At 41.1% G+C, this 18,857-nt stretch overlaps 1 protein-coding gene and 1 long non-coding RNA gene across 3 annotated transcripts in view; both read left to right on the forward strand.

Annotated features, from left to right (window-relative positions):
- The first annotated feature begins 37 nt into the window (after positions 1–37).
- LOC110968762 (uncharacterized) lies at positions 38–9,389 on the forward strand. 2 transcript variants are annotated; one of them, XR_002596898.2, is made up of 5 exons: positions 38–149; positions 1,324–1,368; positions 4,366–4,406; positions 7,737–7,827; positions 8,834–9,389. It is a non-coding gene; the product is annotated as an uncharacterized LOC110968762 (long non-coding RNA). The 2 variants fall into 2 exon arrangements; XR_007943733.1 differs by having other exon boundaries at positions 7,737–9,389.
- A 3,170-nt stretch (positions 9,390–12,559) lies between these two features.
- The window catches only part of LOC110963726 (uncharacterized), a 75,890-nt gene continuing 69,592 nt past the window's right edge, over positions 12,560–18,857 (forward strand). The window contains exon 1 of the mRNA XM_051951936.1: positions 12,560–14,920. Coding sequence (XP_051807896.1) covers positions 14,780–14,920 — 141 coding nt within the window. The 5' untranslated portion in view covers positions 12,560–14,779. The remainder of the gene's footprint in view (positions 14,921–18,857) is intronic.

The following is an 18,857-nucleotide window of genomic DNA, read 5'->3' on the forward strand; positions in this document are numbered from 1 at the left end:
GTGAAACAGAGCTACGATCACACATCTGGTTCCTGCTGTGCACCGCTGGGCTCAGGTTGCCCCTCTGGCTGAAAAGAGTTTTTTTTTTTTTCCCCTTTTTTTTTTTATTGACGTTTGTTGTGCGTGCAGCCGGACTGACCTGACTACAGGTAGGAGCCACCGCTGAAACACACCAAAGCGCTTCTACTTACCTGCTGAAATGGGAAAAATCCAATCCAAGCCTGAGTCCATTTCAAGCACAACATGTCTTGAGACAACTTTATTTTACAAAATTTGACACTTTATTTTGATATAAACACGCAAGCAGTTAAAAAGTCAACGTTTTAGCCAAGTAAAACCCACTGTTGCAGAAATACATCAGTTATATATATATTTTTAAATACTATCACCATCAGTGTGAATGTGTGTGAATGGGTGAATGTGATGTATCATGTAAAGCACTTTGGGTATCATTCAGGTATAGTAAAAGCGCTATAAAAATACAGACCATTTACCATTTATTTTCTATATGCATTTTCTTTTTTGTTTGTTTTTTGATTCATCTATATTTGGGTTTTATATATTATTATTACTATTATTATTGTAATCTATATTTTTGGATTTGATTTTATGCTAATTTCTTTATGTATGTATGTATATATATATATATATATATATATATATATATATATATATATATAGATATATATTGTTTTTCTTTAAATATTTGAGTCTTACAGGGTTAATGTTGTTAAATGAAAAATTACAACACAATTAAATTATTTCCGTGAGCTGCTGAAAGTTTTAGCATTTTTAGCCATTTAAAAACCACAAATAAACTTTCAAAACTATTTTGATCACACAGGACTTCTTATTCATTTACTTAAATATGTTCATTTATTTAATATTTACTTAATATATTATACACGTTATGAGAAGAAGTTAAATAGCTCCAAGTAGCTAACAGGAGCTGTCATTAGCATGCTAGTTGTTTTTAACCAAGCGAGCTAAAACATGGCTATGCTAGCTCGTCTCAGCTTTGCTCCAGCAAGCTAGCTCAAACTATTTATGTAGTTTTTGTTATAAAAACACTCTGAGAAAGTCATTTAAACTACTTGTAATGTTTCAGCAGGAAGGTTTTTATTTAGTTACTCTAATATTTTAAAATGTTTTTTTTAAATGATATTAGAACTTGTAGATAATGTTAGCACATGTTGTCATAATGTCCCCTGCTTACTGGGAAATTAGCAGATAGCATATTTCAAGGAAATTAGATTTAATCCTGCTTAGAAGTTTGATTTATTTTAACACAATATGATCCTCAAAATCCTTCTTTCCTTTCAGGAGTGACTGAGAGTAGTCGAACTCACCGCTTGGTTTCAATTCACGGTGAGTTTGTTTTTTTATTTCTGTTTTAGCTTAAGAATTTCCATGTCACGTACCACTGTGATTCATTATACCTGATGCCATGCCCACTTTGTTGGCACTGAACATTTTTTATTCATCAAGTTCATTCCAGCAACGCTTACGCTAAACTTGGTTTGGGGTTATATTGTGGATTTTTTGAAAATCTCCTTGTTCCCAAGCCTGAGGATGTGGTTTGAAGACCTTCACAGTGCTTGTTTAGTGTCTGTTCTATATTGCTACACATTGTAGTCACAGAGGTAATCAAAGATAATTAACCTGAAATAGTCAAAAACAGAAAGTTGTTTAAACGATACCTGAAGCAGCCATCTGGATGGAAAACATTCTATCAGCTGAAAAATAAAAGGCAACACATCGAACAGATTCATGAAGCAAAATAACAATGCAGTCCTGACCTCAAGAGGCCATCTCAGAAGCATGACGTTGCCTTTAAAGGTCTTGTCAGAAGCACATTATGCTGAACTTAAAAAAAAGATCCAAAAGAGACAATGAAGTTGGTGATGGACATACATGAAACTAAGGAAGGTTCCAAATCTATTTCAAAGGGACCACTCTAAAGCAAAAACAGATTTACCTTAAGGATTAAACACCAAAACACAAGTTCAACAGTAGTGCTGTATATGCAGTCCAATACAGCAAGGAGTGAACAGGTATACAGCGGAGAGTAAAGAACCACTTTACAAGCATATGTCTCAATACAGGAGAGCAGCTCGTTAAGATAAAACTCAGGTAGACGAGTCAGAACAAGCAGGGACTCCTGTGAACACAACAACATCCACGTTCTGAACATCAAACTGGAACAACCAACAGATGACTCGGTCTACAATATCAGTTGTCATTTACTTACAGTCCTAAGATCCCTCCCCAGGCAGCTTCACAACCATTCACACGTCGAGTCATGTGAGTCATGTGATTTTGGAGTGAGAGTAAATTAACTTCCCACCAGTCAGATTGAATGAGAAGCGAAATGTCTTCAGCAGCCAATAAAGAGGTCCGGTGGTCGTTTGCTGAAGCAGTTCTAACATCCCTGAGGCTTTGAGACTCCACAGAGCTACAGTGAGAGACTTTAACACAAGATCTGGAACAGTAGACGCAATTCTCTCAAGAGTCTGACCAAAGGCAGGGTGATGACGACTCATACAGGAAGTCACAAAGATCTGAGGATGACATCAAAAGAATGTCACTTCAATAGGTCAGTGTTGATTAAAGACACTGGGTAAAAATGATATCCACTGGACAGAAATAAGGCGCTTACATCCTCAAAATTATCCTCAATACAAGATTGCACCATACAGTTTTAGGAGTAGCCCGCCTGATGATGTGAGGGGGCTGCACTTTATCAACACTTTTAAAACCAACGCAAAAAGTTTGTTGATTTGATTTGTATCTATACGACAAGCACACCAAGAAGATCATGAAGCCTTGTCTCAACATGTTAATGACCATCAAACCTTTTGTTCTATGGAGTGATGAGTTGAAAGTTGAACTTTGCTTAGGACATTTGTCATAAAAAACACACAGAATCCTACTAAACTATTACATCAACATAGGGTGAAGCTGGAAGTGGCAGTGTGACATCAACCCTCGTGTTGTCCTGTTTTAAAGTTTGAAAATGTGTGTGTGTGTGTGTGTGTGTGTGTGTGTGGGGGGGGGGGGATCACAGTGAAAACTTCCACATTTTCAACATTTTTTGAGGGAAATTTTTGATCATTTTTTGTTGGAAAAAAGAAATGTTTAAAGAAATGTTTCTTTAATAACATTTGGAAGAAAATCAACCAAAATCCAGCAAATTTTGCTGGATTTTGGTTGATTTTCTTCCAAAATATTAGAACTTTTACTGATGTATATGGAAGCACTTTAGATATTTTTTGGATTTTTTTGGAAACTTTGTATTCATTTTTTGAAAATATTTTCAGTATTTATTTTTTAAATTTTTATTTCTTGCCAAATTTGGGGATTTTTTTAAAAGATAACTTTTAAAGGATTTTCTTCCTGGAGATTTTGCACATTTTTACACATTTGAGGAATTTTTTGCTGAATTTTTGGATTTTTTTCCAGACAAGGGAACAATATTTTTGGTGCCGTAAATGAAGACAACAGGAGGGTTGAGATGCTCCGATGTTGTAGGTTGACTTGCCATAAATAAGTAAGCCAAAATTTTACTCCTTGACAGCAAATCTTGAAGAAAATCACATCAATCTGTATAATTTGTAAGCGTAAGTTGACTTCTGATTGTTCAGATTGAATAAATTACAGTATAAGTGTTAGTAATATAGTATTGGTAGGGGTAACAATGTTGTTTAAGAGAAACAGAAGCCAGGCGATGGGTAAAGGGAGACTAAAACTCAAATGGAATGGACTACACACCTGATGCTGAGAGGATCCACAGGTGCCACATGAGGGCAGTGTAGGTCTGCTTATGTGTAGGGAAACGCCAACAGCCCATGGAGCCACGCATTTAAGATCCAGCTGTGTCTGAATTTCCTCTCTAAGTTTATATTAGTGCTAATCTGCAGCAGCAAAGACCCCCGTATGTAGCTGTGTTGATTGGAGTGATGGGAGATTCTGTGCAATGTTGAAACTAGAGCAAAACCTGCATCTAAAGGGGTTTGTTTTTGTTCGTACAAGGTGCTGCGATGTTGCAGAATTACATTTGTATTATTTCTTATCAACTCTATGAGTCTATGTCCCGAGAAGCTGGGTGTTCTAAGAGTCTGAAGCAAATTACACAAGCATTTTCCTACGTACTAAAATTATTTAGTGACTTTGCCATTTAATAATATTCATTAAACAATAAATTATTAGCTTGTGGAAAAGTATATACATGTGCGGGATAGGGGAAGTCTGCTGTGTCATTTCAGTGGAGCTGTGTGTATTTGTATTTTTCATCTTTTACAGTCATTGTCCATTTATTTTGTGTGTCTGGTACATTTTTCATATATGTGTGTATTTCTTTTACAGCCTTTAGGCATATCTTGCAGTCATCTTGCAGTTTCTTTGTGGTAAGTTTTTCCTTTAATAGTTATTTTGTGTCATTTTTGCATGTATGTTTGTGGCCATTTATACCTAGAATATTCATTTTTGCATCATTTTTTGTCACTTATAGTCATTCTGCGTCTCTTACAGTATTTTTGCAGGTACCAATGCTGTCATATTTGTCTTTTCTAGTCAGTTTGCAACTCTTATTGTCATTTTTTTGTGGTCATTTTTGTCTCTTTTGTATATCGGTGTGTGTCTGTTTGTAACCACGCAGCTGACTTACTGACAACAAAGTTTACTCAAACCTGTACTCTGACCTAGTGGCCCTATATCTCTTAAGCCCTCTCAGTAATCCTCCTTGTGGTTACCTCTGTGACCCAAAAGTGTGTTAATACACAGGCAGCACAAACTGTGACTTAGAACATGCAATAACTGAGCTTTTTTTGGAATATATATATATATATATATATATATATATATATTTTGTATGTTAAACATCCAATCTCATTGTTTTGCACCGCCTGCTATCATGATTGAAATGCACATAAACATGCTTTTTTCCTGCCAATGAGGACTCACAATGGAGCGCTGTATGTGTCGTCTGCTCGTCTCCGATGGTCAGCAATTTGCAGATGAACCCATTTGGGACGTTATGTCACATAAAACTCCCAAGGTTCTTCAGTGTTGTCCTCACATTGTACAGTGGATGGAGAGCTCCCCACTGCGTCATTTACTGACATTAATGGTGATGGACACAATTGCTCATTTATCACAAGAAGTGGTGCAGTGTGCGTCCACAATGGCCTTCTCCATAGGGCCTCAGTCTTATTCACACACTGAAGATCCATTCTCATCCTCATGATTAGCCAGATGCGAGTCAGCTTTACTGTCTGATCGGTTTACACTGCGAGCAATGAGCTATTTAATGTGCTGCAGCTGTCCTCACTTAAGAAAATCATTTTTGCCTTTGTCATGGTTATGTAACTCCAGCTTCTTTCATAATTGTTGCAGTGAAAAAGTGCTGTTGAACAAGTAAAACTGACTCCAGCGTCCTGCTTTGCTGTGCAGGAGGAGTAGCAGGGGTGCTTAGAGATGATAATCGGTTATAGAGTTGTGAGGTTCCTAATTGTGCTTTCATGAGATGCCGTTGATTAATGGACTAGTTGACAGACATCCTGTGAATGTTGTCCACATGTGCACTGTCCGCAGGGGTGCTGAAGAATCCACTTCAGCCTTCCAGCAGCATTGTGGAGCCTCTATTCTGAGAGCAAGAGAGGGAGCAGAGGAGGAGGGGGAAAGAAAAGGAATAGGAGCAGCGAAAAGAGAAAGAAACTTTGAGGCGTTCGGCAGTGCTGTTGTAAAGGGGAGTGAATGAGAGCGGGGGCCGTACAGCTAGCCACATGGGCTGTTCTCACTCGGGATAATGGAGGCCTTTCTGTGGTTCTTAACCCCCTTGTCGCACGCTGGGAACGGGCAGCCGTCCGCCTGCCGCTCACAACAGACACGCTCAGACACGCTCACCCGCTGGATAATTGAATTTTACACCCAGGAAAGTCACCCCTTTCCCCTGACCGTTTCCCTTGCTACACGTGGCCCTGACAGGAACTCTCCCAGGATCAACATGTCATCCAGGGAAAGAGTCCGAAGTTGTAGGAAACGAAAATGCTGAGAGCCACTGTGACAAGATGAAGACACCTGTTTTTAGCTGTGTTAGCAATGTGGCTCTGTGTTGGTTAATTGGTCGGTCACCATTTTTGAAAAATCTGTAAGACTCTAAAACACACATTCATGGTTCTCTGAGGATGAATTGTTTGTGATTCCTGTACCATCACCAGTAGGTCCAATTATTGATTGTCCAAAGATGTCCAATGTCAGCATGGTAACATTCTAAGATGGTTAGCAATAGTGCCGCTCAGCAACAGCATCTTAGTATTGTCACGTTGAGCGTTAGCATGCTGATGTTGGTGTTTAATGCAAAGTACCTCAGCTTGTCTTAACAGAGCAGTCTTGTTCTTGTCTGTACCAACAGAAACAGTTGGTACAAAATTTGAAAAGCAGCCCAAATTTCCAAAAAAGGTTTTTGCGCTTGCTTGACTTGCAAAGCTTCATTTCTTACAGTGGTGTGACTGTAAGAAATGAGAATACTGAGAGCCGCTGTGACAAGATGAAGACACCTGTTTTTAGCTGTGTTAGCAGTGTGGCTCTGTGTTGGTTGGTTGGTCGGTCGGTCCACCACATAAAAGGCGATACGACTCTGAAACACTTGGTTCACACATTCATGGTTCCCTGAGAATGAATTGTTGACGATTCGTTTACCACCACCAGTGGGTCAAAATATTGATTGTCCAAAGATGTCCAACGTCAGCATGGTAACAGTCTAAGATGGTAAACAATACTCGCTTGGCAACGGCGTGTTAGCATTGTCATAATGCGCATGTTAGCATGCTTATGTTGGTGTTTTTATGTAAGGTACCTCAGCTTGTCTTTGCAGAGCAGCCTTGTTCTTGTCTGTACCAACAGAAACAGTTGGGACACCTTCCATGAAAGGTTTTTGCGCTGGCGTGAGGTGCAAAAATGGGGTTAATGATGGATATATATTTGAACTCGCATGACAGTTCAGCTGTTTCTGTTTCTTTTGTTGAATCATTGCCAATAGCAGCTCTTTCTTGAAGACTTCTCTTCATTTATGTCGCATAGATGGCCAGCGTTTTGTTTGTTTCTTCTTCTTTGGCGTTTTTTAGCATTTGGCAAGATGTTTTTGTTTTTTCTGCACTATTTATTACAGTCATGCGTGGTGCAGGTCATACCGCCACCTTCTTATGACACTATGCTGCTTCTTTTTAATGACATCTGTTTCTTTGAAGCAGGTGTGCAGTTAGTAATAGAAGAATAGAAAATATGTCAGATATTTTCCGAGAGTATATTTGAGCCTATCAATATGTGCACTATAGAGGCTTTTAGTGGGTTTGACAGCTGTCTTGTCACCTCTGTAGAGTGTGCAGCAGATAACAGAGAGGTGTAGTCTTACCTACAGGTGGATGCTGTTTTGTAGTGACTCTTTGAATCATCTTGTTTCAAATAGAGCAAAGATGGAGATTAGATTGTGCTTGTGTTAAGAAGCAGACATGAGGTGCCTATCTGATAGCAGGTTTGTGGTGGTTGGGGGACGTTTCTGATGATGTGAAGAGAGAGCCATCCGGATCCTTCCTCCTCGGCCTCAGGCTGATGAGCTCGTCAGGAGGGAGGCCGGGGTCACCGCCCTCCTCTGGCTCTCTGACCAAACACAAAAGCTGCTTCCTCCCTTCAGCTGTGGTCACTTTCACCTGTCACTCACACTTTCTCCGTCTCACCAGGGTCTGTGGAGGGCGGCTCCAGGTGAGCGTTCAGCTGTGGCTAATGGCTCATCCGCTGTCCTTGCGTCACCTGGGAGCCCTGAACACTGAGGTACCGTTGGCACAGTTCCAGCAGCTAGTATCTTTAGCCACCTAACTCTCATTGTGTGAGCTGATGTCTTGCCAATCTGAACTCACTTTTGGCGTTGGAATCATGCATGCCGTTGCTGTTTTTAAAAGGTTTAATTTGAATACGATTCAAATTTAATTAGATTTTGCAACAACGACTGATCACACTTGTTGTTTTGATGTAAATTCTTAATCCCACTCTTTGATCTAGTATGTGTTTTAGTTATTTTCTTGAAAAAGTTGGTGTTCTCTGTTTTTAATTGCTGCAATTTTAATATTTCTCAGGCTGCTGTCTTGGCAAGGCGTCCCTTGAAAAAGAGGTCATTGTATCTGAACAGGACCGACCTGATTAAATAAAGGCTAATTAAAGAAAAAAAATGGATTCTACATAGTCAAAAATGTATGACTTGACACCAAGATAATTCAAATAGGATAAGTCTCTGCAATTTTATTGCGACATGCAATATTTCTGTATATTCAGTCTTGAAAAATATCGGCCATCTTGAATTTTTAGATGGCTGATGACTTTTATCAAGGAGTATGTGTGCCAATTTTAATGCTTGTTTCTGGAGATGAAGGATTCTCCTGAAATTTGCAGTTATCTGCTCTACTATCAGCAGAATAAAATACATATTTTATGAAAAAAAAAAACAAGAACAATATGATTATATTTGTAAACTAGAGGTTCCAAACTTTTATATGATGTATGACATGTTGTGATTGCCATTGGTGAAATCGCTACAATAGCCATGTCAATTTTCAGTAAAAATGAACAGAAAAATTAGTGGAAAATATTGCATTTCCGAGTAAAGTGTGGTGGGCAAACTGCTCTCCCGGACTATAAATATTTGCACGAGTTTCCATAGATTGAATGTCTAGCTTTGATGTGCCTACATAATAAATCTTGACCACTTTGATGAATGTCTGACTTTTCCTCAAGTGCTACTAACATGCCTACGTCTTTACTTCAGAGTTGTCTACATTTACAGGATGGATTCCCACAACACTTGGTGCAGACATTTGCTGTTCTCAGGAGATGAATCCTCATGACTTTGGTGATCACCAACATGAGGTGAACTTTGCTGATGTCACTTAGCTGAGTATTGTTGTTCACTTAACTCTCAAACATTTCCAAATGTTACTGGCTGACGGGCTCATCAACTGCACTTCATCTCCTGCTTGTTTGCCGTTCAGGCTGTCTTCAGGTCTGTGTTTACCCAGCCGGCAGAGCGTTCTGTCTACTGTAGGTGGAGAAACACAGAGACTTAATGAGAACCCTGTGATTGATCCTCATTCATGCTGCCTGACTCACAATACCTGCATGAGCTCGCACAAAGAGAAAGTTACTCAGCAGCTGCTGATCACGCTCATGTATGAGAAGTCATTTCCACACTACGTATGAGAGTCTCGTGGTCTGTGATATGAAATTCATAGAAATGTAGACGTGATGAGGTTTTCTTTATATAGTAATTGTGTATATATATATGTGTGTGTGTGTGTGTATGTATATATATATGCATATGTGTGTATATATATTATGTATGTATATATATATGTGTGTGTGTGTGTATATATATATATATATATATATATATATATACACACACATACACAGTGTATATGTGTCACAGTAGAGATGGCAGAGATATCCTTGTAGAGATTGCGATTGCCATCTCTACTGTGGCACATATATACACTGTGTACGTGTGTGTGTGTGTGTATATATATATATATATAATTTTTGTTTTATTTTCTTTCATTTTTGGCTAATTTTTTCAATATTTGGGTTCGTATATATTAGGGTATATACACACATTTTTTGTTTGTTTTGTTTATTTAATTTTTTGCTCATTTTTTTCTATATTTGGTTCTTAAAGGGTTAATATCTTTGAATTGTGGACAAAACAAGACATTAGAGGACGTCATCCTGAACTTTGGGAACCTGTGATCGACATTTTGTAGGTTAAACAACTAACTAATTACTCAACAGACTGACAGTGATCACTTTTTGCTGCCTGGTTGTGTAATGTTCAGCCATGTTTACTAACAGTTAAACCCCTGCTATATCCCTCTCCTCCAGCAGAGGCCGACATTCCCCTGGTTACTTCTCTCCCACCGGCTCCCCTCTCTCCTCCTCTTCCTCCGTTCGGCCTCCTCTCCGTCCCCAGCGACGGCCCCTCCCATCAAAGCCATAACCTCTCCTAATCCCCCCACCGCTTGTTGCCCTGGAGACGGCTCAGACGAGCAGGTGATGCATTGACAGGGAGCAGATGGTTCCCTGTGGAGGTAAGCACGGCTGAACAATGCTTCCATATTCATCATAAAGTCTTGCTAACTCTCGGTGTCTCCCTCCTTCAGCTGCGTGTGCACACATAACTTCAAAAGTGGGCAAAACACACACACAGATGTTTGTTTCCTCTGCGTTCTGGGGACTGCTCAGTGAAACTGTCAGAACACAAAGTGGGGACGTTGTTAGACAGAACTTGATAAACAGTATCAGAAAAGTAAAGACAAACAGTTCCTCGCCTCCCTGCGCTCGTCGTCTTCTTCTGCAGGTGTTTTTGGGCTTTTCGCTGCAGTAACTCACTCCTCTAAAGAAGCTCCTTTTTTAGCCCCTGTCTCCCCTGGAGATAAAGTACAGACACCCCACTCTGCCTGCCTCTTTCTTTCAGCTAACTCCTGAATAATCCAGCAACAATACGGGGCTGTGAGGCGGTGTGCAGCGATTCGCCAGAGGCCTGACTTGTTTTGGGGTGCAGCGGGGGAGGCGGGGGGGGGGGGTGGCATTATGGAGATCAGCTAATGCCTGTAAAACAGTGCATCCATTTTTTTTTATAGGAACAAGTGGGGAAAGAAGAAAAAAAAAGTGCACGGCACAATAGAAGCTGCAGAGCGCTACGCTTAACCCACCACACCTGGAGCTGACAACACCTCTCCTCCCCCGCCTCACCCATCATCACCAGCACCGCAGCACCTATCAATACAGACTGTAAGGAGCTTGGTGGGGCTGCAGGAGGCGGGGGGCCGGCTGCATTCACTCGCTGACTATGATAAAGACGCACAGTGAGGAGCCATTCAAGAGCCCTGCGCCCATAATGGAGTCACTAATAGGTGCCTATTCAGCAGGGAAAGTGTTTTCTGGAGGAGAAAAAAAAGTTGCAGGGAAGCAACAATCACTTTGTCTGCCGCCTTGTGTATGTAAAATTTATGCAGCGCTCCACCCCTCCACCCTTTTCCAACTCTTTCTGCTGTCTTTTCTTTAAAGAGCGTCACCAGTGAATAGACGACATGCATAGTTTGGAGTCTTCCTTTCATCCTTACTTGAAAATAAACTGAATGGTCTGTTCTCGAGTGATTCCAGTCCAGCGGCGACAGGAATACTCACTCATTCTGGTTTTTTTTCCTCTTTAATTTCGCCCCTTCAACTCCCTCACTTCATGAAAGTGTCGGCTGTATGCACAGGTGACTGAATATTTTCCTCGTCAGATTTGTTCTCTTTCATACGAGCAAAATGCAGTTTAGTACGAGTGTGTGGACAGCAGATGTGAGGGGAAGCTGGTTAAACACCGCGAGCAGCTGGAAAAAGTGTAGCAAATGTCAAGCAAAGTTTTCATCTTTTTAAACATAAACATTTCAGTGAGTGAGGTTTATAAAATTATTACTTTGTATGGGAAATTTAGTTTAGTTTAACTGCAGTGTTTCACTGATGGAACTGAAGGATTTATGTCAAATGCAGAATCATCCACTAGTGACATAAAACCGTCATCTTTGTTCTACCCTTCTTTCTTGAGTCTGTTTAAAAACACAGCACTGAACATTACATAATGAAGCTGTTGAAAGACACAATTAGAGATTAACGAGAAGGAGAAAGTGTCCCTCATGTCCACAGTGATCTCTATGAGGGATTCCTCCATCACACAGTCCTTATTTTAGTAACTCAGCAGACAATAGTTTTTCAGTAACATCTGGTGAAGCTGAAAACTGGCTGGTAACTCTTTTCTCGCCTTAGACAAGGCTAGAAAATACACGTGTTTAATTTCTGGAAACGCGTCATGTTTGAGCCTCTGTTTGGGGCAACAGTGTTAATGTTTAAATTTTAAATGCATTTTCTGTCTGGCTGCTTTTCAGGCCTTAAGGCTGTCATCTCTAAAAGCGACTACATTGACTGCTGACTCACCCACCCGAGTGTCCCGAGGTACCGGGGGGGCAGACCTCGTGGGTGAGCTGACTAATCTTGAAATACAGAAACCATATTGGGAGAGAGGGCATGAACTGAAAAGTACTGGGACCATATTGTGCTGCGTGTCAAAGGGCTTAGCTGACAGATTGATGAGATGAGGAAATAACGGAGCTGACGGGGGGGCTGCAGGGTCCCAGCATGGCATGGCAGCCAGGGCTTGGAGTCAGTGCAGGACCCCCTGCAGGCCTGCTGGCCACAGCCGGTGCAGGTCAGCGCTCTTTGATTCTGGGTCCTGCTGCCGACAAAGAGCAGCACGCAGTGGGCAGGCCTGCTTTCCTTAGAACAGCATGGAAGCTCTTGTAGTGGTATTTTTATCTGTTTTGTGAGAGGCTTTGTCAGCTTTTGTGCGCTGATGTATGTGTGTATTTGTGTGTGAGTGAGTGTGCGCGCTTTTGGAAATCTGCAACAGTTAGTTGTTTAATGCTATGACCGCTAAATTATAAAATTGTGAAGTTTTGTTTTAAATTTCTTCTGTCTATTAATATTCAAAATTTCAGCTTCTAGAATAACCATAATATACAAACACGTCACTTTGTGTCTCAGTTTGGTTGTTTCATGTCTCAGTTTTGTCATTTTGCGTCATTCCGTGTCTCATTTCTGTCATTTTGTGCCTTGTTTTTGTCACTTGGTGTCTCATTTTTGACATTTCTGTCTTGATTTTTTCATTTCCTGTCTCGGTTTTGTCATTTTGTGTCTCATTTTTGTTATTTCGTGTTTCGATTTTGTTGTTTCATGTCTCATTTTTGTCATTTCCCTTCTCATTTTGTCATTTTGTGTTTCATTTTTGTCGTTTCATTTCTCGTTTTTGTCGTTTTGTGTCTCGGTTTTGTCGTTTCCTGTCTTGCTTTTGTCATTTTGTGTCAAGGAAGTGTGTTAATTCCAGATCACATGATATGCTCCACATGATGTCATTTCCTCCTGAAGAAAAGACTCTTTTAACGATGTTACAAAAAGTCCCTCAATTATATATTGACCCAATTCTTGAGCAGAAAAGCTGTCAGTCGCAACCGAAAATCATGACATTTTAATCATTTATACAGCGCCAGATAGCAGAAACACTTGAATATACAGGTGGCAAGAAGTACTATATATGATTGACTACTTAAGGTGTACTTAAGGGTTTTTAGTTTGGCTCAGGTACAGTGTGTTAACATGGAGGAGGAGGGGTTTATGACCTCTACTGGAGCACTTCCTCCCGTATCTTTACATACAGTCTATCCGTAGCTTGCTGTATGCTAGCCAATGGTACAAATAGAGCTTGTTTATGCTGCCTCCAGGTGGCCAGAAAATCTGCTATGGCACTGTGAAGTTCTTGTCTTAGAAATGTTTGTTTAAAAGCTTATCAAGAACTCACATTTACATGTAAATTTGCCAGTGGTATCCAAGTGCATGCCCCATATCCAGAAAATATATTTACCATTAAATTTCAAATGAAATGGACGAAACAGCAGCTAAACAAAATATACAAGACTCCAATGCAGTTTCTGTGCTTTAAAAAATGTCTTTCAAATCCTCAAAAATGCTGCAATTTCCAAACTTCTCGTCACACAATGCATTTTCTGGCAGTGTCTTAGCAACTGGTATTGTGGCATCTGGATTACCTATAGTGCCCTGCAGAGCCCCTGCAGGGCTCAACAGAGAGACCTCAGGCAGAGTGTGCTTTATGAAGGAAGATGTAAAGGAGAGGTCTTGATCTCAGATGGTTCCAAGAAGCTTTAGTACATGTCACAAGTTGTGCCCAGAGGGTTATTTCTTACTCATGTTATGCTGCTGCTAATTCTTTTTCTTTTTAAAAGTCTGTTTTCACTTCTTGAACACGGTCTGCAGTCGACAAATAACACAGAATTTAAACCACAGTGAGTGTAGAAGTTGTAGAATGGTTTGTGTTTGGTTTGGTTGTCATGGAAAACACTCATTACTCTTCACTTGTCCACTTCCCCTTGTTAATATTACACCAAGAACATATTTGCTGGGATTTTCCTGCACTACAGTCTGAAGATAGAGAGCCTCGAGCTCAAGACACACTCTAGATAATGAGCTTTGATTGCAGATACTGACAGAGAGAGAATGTGTGCACACACATACACACACTAGTGGATTCTGATTTGTGGAATTGGTAGCATCCATTGTGTCCACAGAGCTTGTCACTATACGCCCTGTAATGTGATTAAGGCCAGGAGATTTATGCCGCTGTGGAGCAGCCCAGAACTGGATCCATGTTGTGTCTGGAGTCGGACTGAAAAGCCGTCTCTCCGTCCAGCTGGTCCTGGTTTCTGCTCTGGCCTCTGTCACTGTGTGGGGCTACTGTGCTGCTCACTTCTTAATTGAGAGCTTTGGTTTATCGCGGCCTTTGTCTTTGTGTCGAAACGCAAGGTTCATTACTTCCCAGAAAACTTACAGCAAACTCAGAAGGGGAGAATGTTCTGTGCCCAGTTGCTGTGCATTTGTGTTTGCCACAGAAACATGCCTGAGAGAGCTGCACTGGTTTAGCTAGATGGTAATTATTAACAGCGATGAGCTATTTAAATACACTGCATTTTTTAAGCCTCCCACAGAGAGGAACGGCTCACCTCCCACTACAGCTAGAAAGTGTACTAAAACTTAAAGTTTCCCTGGACAGCTGGAGATCTCAGCAGGCTACTTTAGTGTTTTTAAAGAGAAAATGTGTAAACTCAGAGAGTAGAGTTCCTCGGATATGTCAGCTGTTGAGAGAAGAGGAGCTCCAGAGCCTCGCTTGGAAATCAGACCGTCCAGAAATCGTCATTTCAGGCGTCCTCAGAGGCTTACGAGCATCTGGCTGCCCGATGGCTCCGACCCTTCACACCGTGCGCACAGGGTGAGTCCATCCATGTCCACCCAGCACTTCCAAGTACCTCCAGGAATTTGCAATATTGCGATCGCACCAATTCATGCGAATTCAACCAATCTCCACGAATTCCTTCCGGTTTTGTCCAGTCACTGCAGCTTTTCTGCAATTTTGGCCAGCCTCCCATGAGTTCCACCAATCATAGCAGTCCCCAGCGCAAACATAACACACGTACATCACTGAATTCACTTCCGTGTTTATGGTTTGAAAATCCAGACACGTCCCATTCTAATGTCAATCGTTTACCAAAAAAAATTACTGCTAAAAACCGGGAAAAACAATTCCCCGATGTTCTTCATGAAAGCAGAAGTAAACTGTTTTGCACTCGTGCAATACTGTGGTGGAATACAAATGAAAATCATCGATTTTGTACCGTGAAACATGTTGGGAGAATGGCTGAAATGAGCGGACCAAATTTTTCGCAATTGTCACTGTCTCCTGCAATTTAATCACAACAAATGCACTTAAAACATCGCAACTTGCATCACATTTTTTTTTAGAAAAGCTGCCGAATTATCTCATTTTAGGCAGCAACAATCTGGAAAAACCTGGAGGTTTTGTCTTATCCAATACTCAGTTTTTTTATTGTAAATGCCAGCAATTTTTGCACCTAATTTCTATTTCTTTGACCAGCACAATTTCATCCATCCATCCATCCATCTAGGGAAGTTCTCCTCAAACATTCACTGACATTAATGCAAGGCACTGAGAACTGGCTAATCAGCCCCTCTCGGTAGTCGCGATGTTGCGATCGCAACAATTAATAGAAATTCAACCAGTTTCTGTGAATTCTGCGCAGCCTTTTATCTGGCTGCTGCTAATTTCCAACCGTGGTGTGCCAGATTGTGTAAATGGGTTGGAGTGTGAAAGAATTAGTTTAGGAATAAATATTGTGAATTAAAATGTCCTGAAAGTTGAAAAATGCAACTTTTTAGAAATTGTCACGGTCTCTCGCAATTTCATTGCAACAAATACGCTTGAGACATTGCGATTTTTGTAGAAAAACTGCCGCAAATTCAGGCATTTTAGGCCACAACAATCTCAAAAAAATCCTGGAGGGACTGGCTGCCTAAATCCACAGCTGAGTGGACCTGCTGCCGCCACCTCCCACAACTGCAATATCCCAAATAAAAGACATGTCAAACACTGCTGAATGAGCCCCATGCAGAGAACATGGGAGGGAAGATCCGTAAGACTCGTCGCATCTGTCCACCTCTTGGACGCTAATGAATGTTAAGTAGGTTAGCCGCTGGTGTGCCAGCGTCCCACAGCTCATTGTGACCACCGGTGGTAGTGGGGATGTGCTTTTGTCAGGGTGCGCCAACCCCCTGTGAGACGTCTAAAATGGCCGGACCGCTCACTCCTCAACACAATCCCAGCGCCAATAGTTGCCATATTGATCCTCCTTGCTCGCAGATTAAAGCATAAAAGGAGCTCTGTCCGATCGGCAGGGGTTCCTACTGACTCCCAGAGCTCATTTCAGGGTCACAGAATCCTTGCAGCCTCCTGACCCGGACCCAACGTGAACACACAGGAACACCGGTGCAAGGCCGGACAGAGACCTCTCCGAGGATGAACCACATTAAACGGGATTGGTCGGATGCTCACATTCATGGCTCATTATAGCTGACCCCGGGCTTTCTCTCCTTCAGTCTGGTTGTCTCTCTTTTCTATCTGTGACTCTAACCTGCCCAAAGCCATGCTGAGGTGGTCACCCGTACCCTTTTGTTTGCATTTATAGCTCAGCCGTTAGCTTGATTGTTTTCTGAACTGGATCTCCTCATCCGTTGTGTCGTGCTGCATTGTAGAGTTCCTGTGGTGTGCTTTTAAAGTTTTGTTAGACCTTTAGGGACTGTGCAGCTCTTTTGTCTCACTGTTAGTTGTTTTATAGATGAATCTGGTGCCTGATGACTGATGTTGAGAACAAGGATGTTTGGGTTAATCACATTCATCTGAACTGTCCTCTGACAGAGGAAGATAGTCTGTGTAGCTGTAGAAATAATTCAGTCTTAAAACACAAGTGTGAAAATGATTACTCCACTGATTTTTATTTATTCGGTCTAAGTTGGAACTCTGGAGAAAATGTAAACAAAGCTGTTCTGTGCATCACGATATCAATCAGTTCTTCAGAAAAGTCTTGAATATCAACGACTTTCATGCATGTATGAATCATTTTACAAGAAGATAACAGAATATCATAATGGACTGATATTGTTGTTGTTGTTGAGGTTTCAGTGTTTATTGTTCAGTTCCAAATTTACCTAATGTCAGTGAACGTCAGTGTTTAGTTAGCTCACCTCTGATTGGCTAAGAGTCAGCAGTAGAGAGAGCTGGGAACGACGGCTAATTCTAGAGCTAAGTTATGGAGTTTCTGTAGTTATTCTGGCGTTGACTATGGTCCACAGTAGCCTGTGTGAAGGTTCAATGAATGACCAGAGAACCAGATGAAGTCTCACTCATTCATCACAGAGGGTCACTACAATATGTTGACCTGTTTTTACAACTTGATCCATGTTGGTTGGCCCTGTTCTGAGCGTTTTATTATATCTAATTTCACTTCCATGGAGATGGCTTTCCTTTTCTTTGAAGCATCAGAAGAGTCTGACTTATGTTTGGGAGCCATAATGAAGGACAAAAAGTTAGCGAATGTAGCACAATCCAAGGTGGTATACAACCGACGAATGAAAGCTGTCTTATCACGCCGTGTGACGACGTAGGCATCCTCTCCGGTCGTGAACTAGTTCCATGTAAACAGTTCTGATGTAATGACGTACACTAAACCGAGGTCCGGCCCATAAACACAAAATGACAAAAATAAGACAAAAAAGCTAGTGAGACAAAAGGAAGCACAAAAAAACAAGAACATGAGACAAACGACAAAATTCAGGCAACAAATTATTACAAAAATGAGACACAAAATTAACAAAATGAGACAAATGACATAAACCAAAACAAAAGAGACAAAAAATTTTCCTAAAATGTTACAAAAAACACACAAAATGACAAAAATAAGACAACAAATAAAAGGAAACACAAAACGACCAAAACATGAGATAAATGACACAAGCCAGACAAAAAAAGACAAAACGCAACAAAAATATGACTAAAATGAGATCATTTTGTGACTTCCTCTAACTTGTAACAGCTCTAAAAGTGAAATCCAGCGCACACATCACAGCGTTTTTTGTGGATCAGCTTCTTTCGATGTTTGCTTGGTATCCGGATTGGCTGTCCTAGTTTCTGTCCTTGTTGCTGACCTCACCAGGATGCAGCTCTGCGCTCCATCTCCCTGTTCGGTGCCTGCTCCCTTAATTAAACGCTGATTAAATGCCTATTAATGCGTGCTGACTCACAGACAGAGTGTAATCAGGTGAAACAGAGTTAATAAAACATCCAGTGTGGTGCTCGGGAGAGAAGGGAAGGGTTCCCCTGAGAAAGACAGACAGATGGCGGCAGGAATCACCGGAGAGAGGACAAAGCAGGGTGGGAGAGGGGATAAAGCAAAGACCAGCCACCACTTTGGTGATTAGTTCTAAATTGGTAATTTGATCTAGCCCCTTCCACCTACTCATTATTGATAAGACTGACCATATTTGACCATATTTCCCCCTGCTGGTCCAGACTGACAGCACAGCACTTCCTGTTGACTTGCCAGCCCACGCCGCTCTGCACTCAGCGAATCTGACAGGAAGTACCTGAGGGGGAGCTGGCGTGGAAAAGCGGGGAAACGTGCTGTGGACACATGCACAGTGGAAATCCCATCTGCCAGGAATCCCTAATCTCATCATCTGAATTGAACAAGGAAAAGGGGAGCTGCAATCACTTTAGACAAACCCTCGATGGGATTATGTGTAGTATTTGTGATGATGGGTCAAACGATGACATCAAAGCCGGAGCAAGGCCCCTG

Source organism: Acanthochromis polyacanthus, chromosome 1 (genome assembly GCF_021347895.1).
Source record: "Acanthochromis polyacanthus isolate Apoly-LR-REF ecotype Palm Island chromosome 1, KAUST_Apoly_ChrSc, whole genome shotgun sequence".
Taxonomy (NCBI): domain Eukaryota; kingdom Metazoa; phylum Chordata; class Actinopteri; family Pomacentridae; genus Acanthochromis; species Acanthochromis polyacanthus.